This window comes from Ambystoma mexicanum, chromosome 4p (assembly GCF_040938575.1).
Source record: "Ambystoma mexicanum isolate Mex_15411 chromosome 4p, UKY_AmexF1_1, whole genome shotgun sequence".
Classification (NCBI taxonomy): Eukaryota; Metazoa; Chordata; class Amphibia; order Caudata; family Ambystomatidae; genus Ambystoma; species Ambystoma mexicanum.
In genome coordinates, this window is record NC_090927.1 from 307,235,737 (window position 1) to 307,252,520 (window position 16,784).

General features: G+C 45.8%; 1 protein-coding gene across 1 annotated transcript in view; it reads right to left on the reverse strand.

The window, feature by feature from the left end:
• MFSD2B (MFSD2 lysolipid transporter B, sphingolipid) overlaps window positions 1-16,784 on the reverse strand; it is a 599,687-nt gene that overhangs the window by 219,073 nt on the left and 363,830 nt on the right. Inside the window, exon 10 of the mRNA XM_069605873.1 lies at window positions 10,965-11,045. Coding sequence (XP_069461974.1) covers window positions 10,965-11,045 — 81 coding nt within the window. The remainder of the gene's footprint in view (window positions 1-10,964; window positions 11,046-16,784) is intronic.

Consider the following 16,784-nt stretch of genomic DNA (forward strand, 5'->3'; position numbering starts at 1 on the left):
GTATTGTGTAAATCGCCATCTTGGATTTAGCCGCCATTTTAGGTTCTCTTGTAGTGTGGAAGTCACCCTGAACATCAAAATGGAGGCCGAATGACATTTCGAGTGGGATTCTGGCCGTTGTGACCTCCGCACACATGAATAAGTAATATGCCTGCAGGCCACTTGTTGGGGTCGCGACCTGAGACCTTGTCCTATCCCTGACCTATGTGTAAATGAACAACTGTATCAGCGAAACTGATCGAAATGCATACATTATGGGATCGACCTGGCAACAAACTCTAGGCCTGGTTCTAGGAATGGTTAACCCGCGAGGGGGTTGGCCAGAGCTGGATAAAAAGTATAAAAACCTGAGTATCCCAATGTACAGTCTCTCACACTAACACGGCGAACTACCGTTGATAGTTCGTTCTGTTACTCTGAGGGCCGAATAGCTATCCGTTTGTCAATTGACTTTTTTGGTAATTGTTGTAGCTTTTGAATAAAGCACTTTGTATGTTCTTTGTAACCTGTGTTGGTGTGCTTCCTTTGGACTTCCCGGCCTCATATCAATTTCTCTGTTTCCACAGTTGGCGCCCGAATAGGGACCCTCAAGATTGATGCCGGATCATTGAAGGTTGACGCAGACTATCGAACCGGGATCGGACGGTGTGATTCTGCGGGCCCGACCGATCGAGACGCGATACCTCGGCAGCGCTGCACGATCCGATCCTTGGACGATAGTCGTGTGGTCTGACACAGCATCTTGACGAGGGTCCAATTTTGAGGCGGGCAGATTTGCCGAAACCACCAAACACAAGGTAAAATTTGTTAGGTAAGTTCTTTGGTAAACCGTACGGTCCTCCTTAGGTTTGGTCAGGTGCAGTCGTGACCCGGCTCTTAATTTAACCCTGAAAAATTTGAATTTGGCGTATTGTATCTGCAGACACAATTATTGAACCAGGTAACACCAATTTTTTGTGAAATGCCTGGGAAATTGTCTAGCTGCTTTAGGGCTCTGTTCCGCAGCGATCGACAATCCTTGGAATTTAGCCGCCCGGCACCACAGGAGGAGTCGCCGGCGTGTACTATGTACTGTAAGTATGGCATTGAAAGTATAGTATTTAATGATATTTGGCACAGACAGACCAGACATGCCTCCGAATTTCAGTGGCCAATCAACGGTAGTTTTGAGATCCCCCGTATTGAATACTTACAATCGATCTTGTTAAAGAAAAAGGCCAGACCAGCAGCCTTTGATGTGTTACAGAATTGGATGAAAGAAGCATTACAGCAGCTTAAAAGTAGGGATAAACATGCACGTCGTCATAAAACGAACGCCGAAAAAGCATTATTATATGATAAAGAAAAGCGGTCAGAATCAGTTAAAAATATGGATAGAGCCCTTTCACTCGGAATCCAGAAAATGTACCCCTCTAAAGATTTCCATGTTTCTGAGGAATTTATTGAGAAGTTATTAAATGAACGCAGGCCTGATGCTTCAGCGCCACCTCCGTATGCCCCTATTTTGGGCGCTCTGCCCGTTCCTGTTGTCGCTCCTGTTGTTATTCCTGTTCCCCCTGTACAGCCTATTGTTTCTAGTCCTTTGGTTGTTGTTCCTCCGCCTATCGCGCCGCCCCTTCCTTTTGTACCGATAGTTGCACCTTTATTAAATTTACCTATACCTCCGCTTCCGAGTGGCCCCGTATTGACTGAAGTCGATCCAGGTGCAGGATCAAAGATTGTGACTCGTAGTACTGTTTCTGCAGATAAGAAACAGGAATTGTTTGCATGGGCTAAGCATTGCATGGAGAAAGGTGATCAAGTTAATGTTTTTTCCACGTTATCTAATTTGAATAGTTTTCCCGAGAAAAATGTTTTTATCTAAGGTTTGGGGACTCATTTGTGTGTGATGTGGGGTAGATTACAAAATTCAGATCTTCCACAAGGGGTGAGAGATCTGAATGCTTTGGCACTTTCAAGGGATACGGAGCAGAAGGTATATGGGCACGTTGAAAAATTGTTTGAGTTTAGGAAATTTTGAAAAGTCGCGAGATGAGGACGACGAAGATGATAGAATATATGTACAGACACGGTTCCTTCCGTGCCGTAGATCGGCACCTGAGGAAGTACGAATTTGTACTAAAGATGCGGTTCGATGGATCTCGGATTCATCGATACCGCCAAACGAAGTATATGACACATATAGTCAGTATACAGTAGAAATGCAAAGAAAGGTAATTCAGGTGATGGTACAGCACCTGCAAGAAGAATGTGTAAGAAAAAGGGTTAGCTGCCCTATAGAATTATTGGGGATTTGTAAAAGGGCTTTTTCGCCCGACACTTCTACAGCTGCCTTAGCGCTCGACCTGGCTCTATTGCTTAGTAAGCGGCCGGAGGTACCTATATCTCAGTTGCCTATGAGAGAGGTTCCTCCGACCTTTGTCCCAAAAGTTGAGATCCCCGCCAACGCTGGGGCTGGTGCCCCCGCTGTGGATATCCCTGCACATTATGTATCGCAATTTGTTCACGTCCCGTTTTCACGACAGGAAGTGAACACAATTAGACAATCAGTTCCCGATATTAGGAAAAACCCAACGGGGTTTTACAAAGAAATAGAGTCCGTTTTACAGTCCTCTGTGTTCACCTTGAGTGACATTGACTTGTTATTTCCTGTACTCCTACCGGTAGATGTATGGAAACAGGTTCGGACAATAGACGATGTGCCGGGGTTGGGAGATACGTGGGTTAATATGATTAGAATTGATGGGGAAAGACCAGCTGGTGAGAAACCACCACAGGTAATACTTACTTTACCTGATAGAATTGTCACTAAACTAAAAACTATAATTCCAGAGAAAAGGATTATTTGGGACAAGCTTACGGCCTGTGTCCAAGGGAAAACTGAAGGCGCCACCGAATTTTTTAATAGATTCGAGCAGGTATTTTTTTTACTTCAGTGGACAGGATTTAGGTACAGAGTCGGGGAAAAGGTTGTTCGTGGACACATTTGTACGTGGATTGTTACCTGACATCCAGTCACAGATTATGTCCTCTGAGAGCGCTTGGCAGGCAAAATCTCAATCTGAGGTTTTGCACATGGCTCAGTATTATGAGAACCGTGTTAATAATGAGAAGGAGAAAATCAAAAAGAGAAAGGGAGATTTGAAAACCAAAGTATTATTGCAGCAAATTGTTAGAAACCCCAGAGGAGGTACGACACAGACTATAGGTCAGTACGTTCCAAAAGGAAATGCTCCTTTGAGTCCTGTGAATATTAATCAATGTGCTTATTGCCGCCAGAAAGGTCATTGGCGAGCACAGTGCCCTGTCCTTCGCCAGAGGTCAAACAGTGCGTTTGGGGGTATGGGTAGACGACCTAGGGGCCGCCCTGGAGCAGGGGGCCCTGACAGAGGTCAGCTTTTACAAGATTCTCAGCAACCTTTTTCACAGGAAAATCAGACCTCGAGTATGGACTCGAGAAACATATTTGATCACCCTTCTGCTGCCTACCTTTCTGAAGAGCTTCCTTCTGACGAGGCTCTGTTCCATTAGGATTGCCCGAAGCAGGGTTTGGAACCTTCGCCTATTCCCGTTAATCAGAAAGGCCCCTACGTTGAATTATTAGTAGGGAATAGGAAACACCAGTTTTTGATTGATACTGGAGCACAGAATTGCTCCATTGATCATTCTCGGGTTCCAAACATTCCACTGTCAGGGCAAACAAATGTTTCTGTAGGGTTTTCTGGTATACCAACTGTCTGTCCGGTTTCTGCACCGGTATCCGTTTCTTTGGGTCCCTTTACGGACCATTGTCCTTTTCTTCTCACTTCAAACTGTGGAGAGAATTTGCTGGGGTTGAATTTGTTAAAGAAATTGAACGCAGTAATTCATTGCTCTTCGGATGGAGTACGGCTGACGGTTTCACCACAGCAACTTCCTAATTCTCAGTTTCTGATTCGACCTTTACCTCCCGGGTTTAGCATTGTCCCGGAATGTTTGTGGGCAGTGGATGACAATGATGTCGGAGTGTTACAGATTGAGCCCGTTAAAATAGTTCTGAAACATGGAGTGAAACTGCCACGCATCCCGCAGTATAAAATATCAGTAGAAGGCGAACGTGCTTTGAAATGCATTGTCTCCGATTTTGTGCATCGTGGGGTGTTCGAGGAGATTACAGGTAGTTTATGTAACAGTCCGATCTTGCCTGTATTTAAGAAAGGCGACAATGCAATTCCATACCAGTTCATAATCGATCTCCGTGCTATTAACAGAGTGGTTGCCCCACAATTTCCTATTGTGCCTGATGTGACGACGATATTGACAATGATCCCTGCTACGGCTACGCACTTTAGCGTTGTGGATCTGAAAAACACCTTCTTTAGTATTCCTATACATAAAGAAAGCAGATATCTGTTTGCGTTCACCTTGGGGGGACGCTCATTTACATTTACAAGGGCACCCCAAGGGTATACTGAAAGTCCCAGCATTTATAGTAGAGCCTTGAAAGAGCAGCTCGACACCCTTGAATTGCCACCTACTTGCACGCTGCTTCAATATGTTGACGATTTGCTTTTGGCTGCAGACTCTGAGAGTGCCTGTAAAGAAGGCACTGTTGTGTTGCTTGTTCATCTAGCTAAAAATGGTCACAAAGCTTCGCTTAAAAAATTTCAATATTGTTGTCAGGAGGTTGCCTATTTAGGCTACCTCCTGTCAAAGGAGGGGAGAAGATTGACACCTGAAAGAATAAAACACATTTCTGGCATGTCTGTTCCAAATACACAGAAGGAAGTCAGAGCCCTGATAGGTATGGCTTCTTACTGTAGGTTGTGGATCCCGAATTTCGCACTAGTGATAAAACCGATGTTGGCTTTGACGAAGAAGGGCATTTCTCTGCCACTGCCATGGGAATCGGAACATCAACGATCATTTGAGCTTCTCAAAACCGCGCTATGTTCGGCACTGTTTCTGGGTACTCCAAATTATGACAAGGCCTTTGTGTTGTTTGTGCATGAATGTGATGGATGTGCTTTGGCTGTGTTAACACAGGAACACGAAGGGAAGAATAGGCCGTGCGGCTACTACTCCTCCGCCCTTGATCCTGTCGCATGCGCTTTGCCAAGATGTTTGCGCGCTGTTGCTGCTGCTGCCGCGTCTGTAAAACAGAGTGAGGAAATGGTCCTAGGCCATGATTTGATTTTGATGGTACCTCACTCTTTTGATATTCTATTGAACAAAACCCAAACGCAACACCTCACCTCTGCGCGGCTAACAAGGTATGAACTAATTCTGTTTGCCCCGCATATTCAAATTAAGAGGTGTGTTCTTAATCCGGCTGAACTCTTACCTTTCCCGCAAAATACTGTTTGCGGTGACGAAGAATTACATGACTGCCTGTATACCACTGAGCAAGAAACGAAGGGCAGGATAGATCTCATAGATACTCCTTTGGATATTGCAGAAGGGGAGCTGTTTTGTGATGGCTCCTGCTTCAAACTTTCGAATGGTACATCTACAGCTGCTTATGCAGTCACTACATTGAGCAAAGTTGTCGAAACTAAGAGAATTTCGCATAACTCCGCGCAGGCCGCAGAGATTATAGCGTTGACACGAGCTTGTGAACTTTCCCAAGGGCATAGAGTAAATATATATACTGATAGTCAGTACGCATTTGGGGTGGCTCACAACTTTGGAAAGCTTTGGTCGGAAAGAGGGTTCCTGACCTCACATGGGACCAAGATCCAGCATGGCCCCTTGATAGTGCAATTACTCTCGGCGCTCTCACTCCCTAAACAGTTAGCGATTATAAAATGTGCAGCACATCGGAAAGTTATAGATGATGTGGGCAAAGGGAACGCTTTTGCGGATTTGATAGCCAGACAAACGGCCACAGACCTTAGCACGGACATGTATGCTTCGAGGGAAATGAGAGATGCTTGCATAATGGATGAAGGTATTGGGTCTGTGCGAGATATTCAAACTGATGCCACAATAGAAGAATCTAAAAGGTGGGCTGAAGGAATGGGGAAACTGGATGACGAAGGGTGTTGGGTGGATACATCCGAAGGGAAATGGTTGCTTCCTGATTCTTATGTATTGGCAATGTTTACGATGGCACACGGTCCTACGCATGTGTGTGCCCAGCAGATTACGAAAATGTTAGAACAAGTTTGGGTAAATGACAAGATTCTGGACACTGCAAAGAGGCACGTCCAGAACTGTATGATCTGCCTGCAGCACAATGTGGGTAAGGGGACAGTGACTCCAAGGGGAAGTTTTGGGCCCCCTTCTGTCCCCTTTGAGGTTATTCACTTTGATTTTATTGAGATGGTGCGATGTAATAATCTAAAATATGTTCTTGTAATTATTTGTGCCTTCAGTAAATGGGTCGAGGCTTTCCCCGTCAAAGATGCTACCGCCATGACCACTGCAAAGATTATGGTAAAAGAATTCTTTCCTCGATTTGGGCTCCCGAGGATAATCTGGTCGGATAATGGTCCTCACTTTATCGCAGCAGTAATTTTGCAAATATGTGCAGCCCTATGTATTGAGAAACGATTTCATTCAGCTAGACATCCTCAAAGCGCTGGGTTGGTGGAAAGACACAATGGTATTTTAAATAATAAACTTGCAAAAACATGTGCTGATACCAAACTAAAATGGCCAGATGCCTTACCTATTGTGTTATTAGCTATGCGTACTACACCTCAGACTAGAACTGGGCTTTCTCCATTTGAAGTAGTGATGGGGAGACCTGCTAACATTTGGGGTCTCCCGAAACCTAAAGCCCTGAGAGAGGTGGAAAATGTATTACTTGTAGACTACTGTAACCAATTAACTAAAAACCTGTATTTCATTTATCACCAGGTTTACTCAGCTTTACCTGTACAATTCGCGGGCCCAGGACACGATATACAGCCCGGAAGTTGGGTCTTAGTGAAGGCCTACGAGAGGTCTTCCTGTCTCGCGCCTCACTGGCGGGGACCCCATCAGGTGTTATTGGTCACCAGGACAGCAGTGCGGGTGGCTGGAAAGAAGAACTGGATTCACGCGACGCATGTCAAGAAACTTCCTCACCCGACGCCACACGTTACAGAAGAAGCAGAACCCCTCGCTGATGCTACAGTCTCTGATCTTGGAGTAGCAAGCAGCGCTGTGAGTGCGTCGGAGAAGTTCTCTGAGCCTGTGGAGCTTGGGGAACAGTCCATTTCATCTCCGCACTCTTTTGAAAAATCACTTCCGGAAAACACTGTTTCGAGTTCTGCGACTTCCGTCGCCTCCGACACGTCGCTTCCCTCAGGAAGTGACGATACTTTGCTTCCGGACCAGACAATTTTGGGTACCATCAGGTACAACCTTCGACCAAGGAAATAGAACTACGGCACTAGTTTCGTGCATCTGGAAAAAGGAAGTGATTGGAAAATTGTCTTGTTATGAGAAAGTTTTGTTGAACAAAAAGGGATTCTGCTGGCTAGGGTTGGGCAGGACTAAGAAATCGCGCGACCGTAGTGTCGCCAGCAACGAACATTGGGGCCGTCGATTGAGAAACTACGATGCCTGCCACCTTCACCGCTGCTCCCCGAACTGGACTTGTAAATAAGGGGGTGACCAAATCGAACAATGAACAATGTGCCTGGGCCCCGAAAACGTACTGTTGTGTTTTGATAATGATTATTGTTATTTTTGCAACTGCTGCTGTAGGACTATTTTGTTTGTGGTAGTTTAGCATTTCCCTGGTTACCCAAGGATTGGCAGGGAACCTGTTATTTAGGAATATTGTTACCCGGGGTATTTGTAGCAAGTACATTAGAGATTTCTAAGGCTCGCCCGCGGCGAGACGACAACGGAGATACCCCTGGGCAAGTATTGGGGGACATAGCGAAATCAGTTGTGCCCTTTTGGGGACAAATAACAAACTCAGAGAATATTAGGGGATTAGCAAGGGTACTGGAGAGAACGATCAACCGGACCACGGACATACTCTACAATATGACCTTAGAGCAAAAGGCAATAAGATTGGTAGCACTTCAAAATCGGATGGCATTAGATGTCATTTTGGCAGAACGAGGTGGAGTATGCAAATTACTGGGGTCCGCTTGTTGTGTTTTCGTACCAGACTCCTCACCAACAATTTTTAAAGCAATTCAGAACTTGCATACTCTCAGTTCTGAAGTCCATATCCCTGTAGGAGACTGGAACCTTAGTACTTGGTTCTGGGATTCTTTGCGATCTTGGGGTTGGAAGGTGCTTTCCGTTATTATGGTTATTTTAGGGATTCTGTTATTCCTTTGTTGCTGTTTCAATGCCTCCCAAGTATGTGTGGAATGATAGGGGGGTGTTGTGCTCAAGCAGTGAGCGCAATAGAGCATAAAATATATGCCCCAGATACAGCATCTAAAGAATTCATGTTACAAGAGGTTTTTATGAACGACCTTATGGCTACAGACATTACAGACAATGATGCGGAATCTATGGATGATAGCACATGGAGATATTTTCAAAAGTATTAGGAATAATGTTTAGCACTTGGCATAGGCCAAAAGGAGGGTCTGTCGGAATCGAAATAATATTATACCTCCTATAGCATTGTTTGAATGTGTGTTGGCCTACGCCAAGGTGTCTAAAAACATTGTGTAAATAGATTCCGCGGATCGCCATCTTGGATTTAGCCGCCATTTTAGGTTCTCTTGTAGTGTGGAAGTCACCCTGAACATCAAAATGGAGGCCGAATGACATTTCGAGTGGGATTCTGGCCTTTGTGACCTCTGCACACATGAATAAGTAATATGCCTGCAGGCCACTTGTTGGGGTCGCGAACTGAGACCTTGTCCTATCCCTGACCTATGTGTAAATGAACAACTGTATCAGCGAAACTGATCTAAATGCATACATTATAGGATCGACCTGGCAACAAACTCTAGGCCTGGTTCTAGGAATGGTTAACCCGCGAGGGGGTTGGCCAGAGCTGGATAAAAAGTATAAAAACCTGAGTATCCCAATGTACGGTCTCTCACACTAACACGGCGAACTACCGTTGATAGTTCGTTCTGTTACTCTGAGGGCCGAATAGCTATCCGTTTGTCAATTGACTTTTTTGGTAATTGTTGTAGCTTTTGAATAAAGCACTTTGTATGTTCTTTGTAACCTGTGTTGGTGTGTTTCCTTTGGGCTTCCCAGCCTCATATCGATTTCTCTGTTTCCACACTGGTATCAAGGCACTTGTACTCCAGTCCAGTGACATCCAGGATGACACAAAGACCGAGGAATTTGCCTTCCCATCAAGATGACTCACGAGTCAGGAGCTGAAGCAATGATGCAGAAGGCACCAAGGAGATCTGGAAGCCTGGAGTAATGGATCAAAATGGCATGAATGCCAAAATGGGGCAGCCAGCCAGCAGAAAACAGGAGCAACAATGGAGGTGACCCAACATGGCCTAGAAGAAGAGCAGAGGTGGGCTTATTGCCTCAAGGTTCAGATCCTGAAGGTTATCACAGGAAGACGACTCTAAAACAGATAAGAAACAGTCCCAACACAGGACATGTAATCCATACAGAAAGGAGGACCAAGGGGAGGATGAGGAACATCTCAGGAATGATGTATAGCTGTCAAAGGAAGACACTAAAGTCAAAGGGTATAGAGTCTGCCCTGTATGGCCCAGCGTGACCCTAGAGATTAAGCATCCTATCCTAGTGGCAAATCCTCCAGCAGTTCAGGTAGGAATCAGCAGACTTGAGGAATGCACAGTATGTCCCACAGATATATACACATTCACTCCTAGGCAGGCCTCATCCAGCCCTCCAATCACAAAGCAGGCAGAGAATCAAAGGATTTGTTGGCCAGACAATCGGACTAGCTCTAAAAACCACCAAACACTCATGTCCATCACATGGTTTGCCTACCGATAGTCACTCTATGGGGAATGGGGCCATCTAAACTAGTGCAAATCACTACAGAGAATGCAGGACTGGGCTCAGAGTGAGCTCTTGTGTATACCATGGGTATTTAGGGCCTGCCTCGTGGTTGTCTGAAACAAAATGGCTGACATTAGGATTTTAAGAAATTAATTTGTACCCCATTGGCTACTGAAACGATAAAATAGGCTGGGCACCAGGTGAAGCTAAAATTAAAAAATACAGCAGCCACAAGCATACTCCACACCCATGTATAGGGCGATATAATCAGCCAACTACCAATATGAGGTGCTTAAAAAGCACCCCTATTCTAAGAGCATTTTGGGTATCCACAGGAAAGCATAGAAAAAGTGTTGTGGTGGCAGAACGACATCAGTTGAAGTCCGTCTGATCACAAAAGTAAGGTTGGAGTTTCTTTGAAAGCAAGAAGAAGCCACATTACTGCCCAATGGTGATTACCAGGTGCAATTAAACATCCCTAGTCATGTATCCAAGAGTCAGAACCGCCGGCCATATATGGGCTGCAAGGATCAGGGCTGGGCTGGCCTATAGGGAACTCTGGAGATTTATTTCCAGGGCATCTTTTGGTTCTCAATCAACCCCACCCTCCACCCCTATCCTCCCCCGGCTGTTACAGTGCTGAGCACATGGACTTTCCCCTGTAAGGATGGTACTGGATACAACCACACAGTGCTACACTAAACCACGTTCCTCGATTCTCTGTCATTAAGAGAATTATGCAGTGAGGGCCTTTTCCAAAAATATTTGTATTGAGGCAAATGAGGGGATCCCAGCACCTGCTGCATTATGCCCAATTCATTAAGCCTAAATCGGGGTCCAGTCTGTAGGCACCTGGAGAATCTTTAAGCTGCTCGGGGTGGTAAACGAGATTCACAGAAATGTGCTCCAGGGCATCTTAGAGACATTCCGGGCATAGCCAGACTGACCCCAGTTTGGGGCTTCGCGAATCGGGTGTAAAGCAGCAGGTGCGGCTCCGTGCTCACAGCCATCTCCTCATTTGATCCGGGGCATATCTTTGTGAATTCGATTAGGGGCAGGCAAAAGTACAGATTTACCGAAATTCCGAAGGCGGCCATTTTCTTTCCAAATCGTTGCAGAAACCATTGCCAAAATGGAACGCTCACAACCGCAGATATCTGAAGATGAGAAAAGAACAGGAGGCGTTTGAAAAAGCACACACATCATAAATTACAACATTATCAGCATTCCCACTAAAACGTCAAGTCAGCGTCTGCTATGATGCTGCAAGGAGGAACACCATGGTTTCAGGACTGGAGCGTGCTCACCGCATCACAATTACTGATCGGTGAAATAAGCAGGACTGCCTCTACAGCAAGCAAATACTAAGGCTGGTAAGATAGCTCAGTGGGTTCAGCGCTCGTTGGTGAGATCTGTGTTTTATCTGCAGGTTCCAATCCCGGCAAGACCAACTCAGTCTTTGTAGTCAAAGCACTTAGGCGAAAGCGCTATATAAATAACACGCCATTACCATTATGACTAGGCCACCATTTAAGAAACCCTAAGCAAGATGCTTCCACGAGCACCCAATGAGCTAATTTAGAAAGTGGAAAACACAGGATCTATGGGATTTATAAAGCACGCACCTAGCTTAGAAACAACAGAGTGCTATAAAAAAAGGTTCATAAGACAGCATAGCGTTCATGGGGTGAAAGCATGAGGTTTGCAAAGTAAATAGAATATTTCTCCTGTGAAAATGTTACTATGAGTACACAGTCTTTGACCTAGGGCCCAGGGTGCCATGGTCTTGCTGTGGTACGCCAGCACACTACTAATGCATTTGGGATTGAAACAGTGGATAAACGTGAACAAGGAGGCACCATACAATGGGCAGCGTCTTAAGCATAGAATGTTCTATTTTCTTTTTAACCCTTGACATGTTGGTCTTTTGTCCGAGATAAAATCCTAATATTTAATTATAAAAGTAAACTACTATGAAAGAAACGTTGTTGATATATTTCATTTTTCACAGAGTATATTTGCAAACGCGGTGTCTCTTGGGGGAAAATCAGACACACACAATGGTCTCTTTCTGGAAATGTACCAAACGCACACTTCCCCCTGAGCCGAGTGGTAACATCTGAGGGGAATAATGGGAAAAGCGAGAGCGTTCCAGCAGAGGACACATACAGCTGGGTCTTGGTGGAAAGCGTCTTTCAGCAAAAGAGCAGCTCTGACGGTGGCATGCGGGTCGCCTTTCTAAAGGTAGAGGCCCTGCCAACAGTAACCAGGGCGAAGATGCTGTCTGGCAACGAGGATGAGTTTTTACCTGCACGTGATTGTTACACGTGATTTAATTTGGAGCAAATTGCGAGTTTTATGAATGCATTAAACATTTTCTAAGCTCCTTTATTTAAATACAATTTTAAAAAAACGAGTCCGAATGTTAGCTTAGTAGGTAATCGCCCAGCCACATATCCATTTCTAAAGAAAAAAAAAATTACCATTATTTTGGTTTATGGTAACATTTTGCACAGTGCCTTGAAATCTCATAACTGTGTCAGCAAGTGCTTTATAAATGAATGCTGTTTAAATCAAGGGTCTGATTTACCAAACGTTTTTCAATGGTATTGCGCCATTGTAAAATGCTTTAGTATATCTGGCCCAAAATGTGCTACTGCATATCTTAATGCTACCCAACAAGCTTCTTCTTGGCTCCAGTGGGTTTAGCTGGGACAGTCTCCCAAAGGTCCCCCTGGGCCGGGCTGCTGCCAGGCCTCCCACTGTGGTAATGTATGTGTTTATTTATTTATTTTATTCACGCTGTCCCGTTGCCATCTCGCTAGACTGCACTGCAAGTGACTGCGGCTCCGATCACTTGAACTCTTTTTGCATAACTCTTATGTGGCCAGTGAACAATGTCAAGCTTTGCAAACTTTGCACCGTGCCACATGACATTTATATGTTGCTGCTTTTGTCTGGCACATGTTTACTTTTGCAGAATGTTGCCCACATGAGGCACACACGTGCCGACAATCGCACCCCCACTGAGGTGGCATGTGGTGGCAGAAGAGCCAGAGATGTCACAGTGCGGACCTGGCCACTGGCCCGCATTCTGTGCCAACATGTTCCTCGCTTTCCATCTATTTTCCCTTCCCTTCTTTCAATCACAGGGAAAGGACATTAAAGGAAGAGGCTGAAAGGAAAGAAATCAAGGGGCGCAGAACCGAACACAGAAAAATAGCTAGGGCTGGTACCGGCCCCTTGTCTTTAGCCAAGTGTGGTATCACGTAATATTATCCCCACCGATAATAGCGCCTTATGTATGGTAGTGGGAAACGGGCATAGGCCATATATTAGTGGGGATAATTTATGGGGTAAATGGGAGCGCGCGTTGCGCGGGAGTCCCCCGCTCCCTTTAAAAAAAATATGGGGGTTGCAGGGATGCCCCCCGCACCTTCCATGGGTTAATATCGCAGCAAAAAACCGGCGCCATTCGTGTATGGCAATATTTTTGCGGCGATACTGACACATGGAACCCTAAGTGTGTGGTGCAGGCCCCAAATCAAAGAATAGCATCGGCTAACCATCAGGAATAATACACTATTCTGCAGAGGAAGGCAGGACCCTAACCTACACAGACCCCGTTAGATTTTTTTTTCCTATTCCTAACAGGCACTGTTGTTTTTTTTTAATTTATTTTTTAAATGACAACATTGCCATCAACCCTGCAGGGACATAGCAGACCCTGCACGACCCAAGGTATTGTTTTACTTGTGTTAAAGTGCTGTTTTAAGAACTCACTTCACCCACTGAGCACGTATATGTTTGTACAGGTGCATTCTTCTTAAACAAGTAATCACACGTTTTGAATAAAATCGAGGGTCCTTCAGAAGAGGGCAGACCCCCTCCTGGCTATAGAATGGTGTTCTTCTTTAGAACCGCCCCCCCCGTTCTCTGTAAATATATATATATATATATATACCATTTCCAATGGCGCCGCTGTGGGTTATTACAATAATTAATCATGGGGTGCAGCCCTGATCTCAATTGTCTTAATAAGCATTTTTGTTTTTGTTTCTGAGGCTCAGATACATTCTATGCTTTCTAGGTCTAAACTCTAAAGGCTCAAGCAAACTCCTAAACAAAATTCCCCCAATACTTTAATCCTATTTTGTAGGGCCCTGCTAGGGGGTTCAGGCTCCCATGGGGCTCTGGGAATGGTTGCCTGTTTTCTGGTGTAGGAGGACCCCTGAGGGGATGGGAAAGTAGGAGATGGACAGAGTGGAATGGAAAATACAATGTGCCAATGACACACCCTTTCTGCATCATGGAGTAACTGATTGACACCAGAGTCCCCGGGGAGGAGGGGCTTATACCTCCCTTCTAGCCGGACCTAGAAAAGATGAGCATGGATGCATGTGAAATACGCATAGACATGTGAAGATAATTCTCCCCTTTTTCAATACTACCAAGATCTTGGGGTTCATGCGCCTTGTGCATCAGGCCTCTTTGGAGAAATTGGGTTACTTCTGCAACAGTGGTTAGTTCAAGTCGCCTTGGGAGCATCAGGTATGGCAGCCTCGTGACATGGGTCTGATACCCTGGTGGGGCCAACGCCATCCTTCATCCACGCGAGGTCAATAAACGAAGTCCCCACGGGAGGACAATAATCTTGATACCGATTACTATGTCACTGAAGGACTTTCACAGATGTGCCTGCTCAATCGAGGTTGTTTGGGGTGAAACAACCGCTCAACGACCACGTTTTCTAGGCACTCATACACCGTCCACCCTCTAATAGGTCCGCGATTGGCATCAGGGACAGATGCTTGGTCTACCGTTACTATTTATTAATTTATTTAATTGTTATTTTATAACGCGCCTCATACTAGACCAGAGTTCAGCTCCTAAGCGCGGATCCGGGATCCGAACCTATGTTGCTCTGTGTGGTCTTGCTTCCAAGACCAGCATGTCGACCAGCATGTCGCCCCTGCGCTATCCTCCGTTTTCTGTTGGGTAAAGCTGGGGTACCTAGGATAGCTAAATGTTCCTCGGGCGCTTTGCACACGAGAGAAGGGATCGAACGCTCATGCCTAGTGTTAAATGATTACTTCGCTTGTGTATGACGCATGTTGACATGCAGCATAGCCGTACAATGGAGCCCAGGACTAATGAGGAGGGGTCCACGCGTTTCCAGCAATCACGTGCCTAGTCTTCAAACTGTAAGAGTTTGCACTTTGCACTTGCACAAAGGAAAATACACTTGACATCTAGCTTGGTTTTGGAATTGTAAAATTAAAAACAGAGACATGTGTGCACATACTTATAAAAAGTAATACATAAAAGGCTCTACTTGACTGAAGGCATCATCAAGTAAATCGATAGGCTGTAGAGCGTTCAATAGTATTGCTAGAATAAGGAATACAAACACTATAAATGTTATTGCCTGTTAAAATGTATATACAGATTTAATAAGAGCACCACGATTGTCCTAGGTGTCTGCGTTTTGATAGCCCGCCGATGGGAAACATACACAAGCATTTCGGTCAGAATGAATTAGCAGAGGTTTTTTGCCTCACAAGAGGGTGAGAGCAGGAGTCCCATGGAGGGGGGCAGGAGAGTAGGAGGGAACGAGGGAGCTTGGGCCCCAATGAGAAGGATCTCAGTCTTACTGGCATTAAGGCAGAGATGGTTAGCAGCACACCACTCCTGAATGGCAATCAGTCGCAATGAGAGAGGAAGAAGAGGAGGCAGGCGAGGGAAGCTTGAAGGAGGGCTGAGTGTCGTCCGCATAAAAAACACTTGAAGTGAGGAGAGTAGGCGGAGATCAAATGGGCTAGAGGGGCAAGGTAAAGGTTCAAGAGCCACAGCGGGAGGATAGAGCCCTGAGGGACGCCGCAGGTGGAGTGTGGTGGAGGAGAGAAAAGGGCCCCGTTGAAACTGGGATGGTCGGTCAGAGAAGAAGGAGGCCAACCAGTCCAGTGCCAGGTCCATGATGCCAAGGGTATCACAGAGCTGATTTATAAGGGTGGCAGAGGAAAGGTCAAGAAGGATAAGAATGGTAGGAGAGTTGGAATCGAGATTTGAGAGCAACTCTTCACAGGTGTTCAGGAGTGCAGTTTCCGTGCCACTGGCTGCTCTGTAGCCAGACTGGTGGTCGTGGAGACAACCAGGAGATTCAGTGTCGTAAATCAGCTGTGAAATAATCAGATTCTCCAAGAGCTTGCCCAGCAAGGGGGCAATGGAGATAGGGTGGTAGTTAGCTGGGTGGGAGCGGTCAGCAGAAGGCTGTTTGAGGAGAGGGTACACAATGGGGTGTTTAGGGAGTAGTGGGAAGCAACCAGGGGCAACGTAGTGATTGCAGAAAGAGGAGAGTTGAAGGGAAGGGACAGAGGGGGGCCAAGGGAGAGCTCAGAGCGGGTGAGGGAGAAGGGAGGGGTGTAGAGGATAGTGAGGACAAGATGTCCTGAGTTTTTGTTTTGAAGTGGGAGGCCACTGCAGTGCAGAGGGTCAGGGATGGCAGAGGAAAGGTGGATAGTGCAGTATGATTTGAACAGTTCAGCCATGTTGTTTGTGGCCCCAGAGATGCAAGCTTGGATATGGGCCTTCTTCTTTGAGTGGGTGGTGCCTTAGGTGCAGGCAGCAGGCCAGTCTGTCAATGATTGTGCTCGAAGCTTGCCACTTCCGTTCAGCAGCTCTGCACTTACGTTTCAGAGAGTCCAGGTCATACCAGGTGTTGAGCTTGGAGGCAGTCTTCAGGTGGATCCTCAGGACAGGTGCAAGGATGTCCAGAGTGTTGGAGATGGAGTGGTGAAGGTTAGAGAGTCAGTGCCAGAGTGGTGGGGTAAAAGTGGCGACAAAAGCGGCAACTGACACTAGCTTAATCGGTCGAATAACAGAAAAGGAGACTTGCA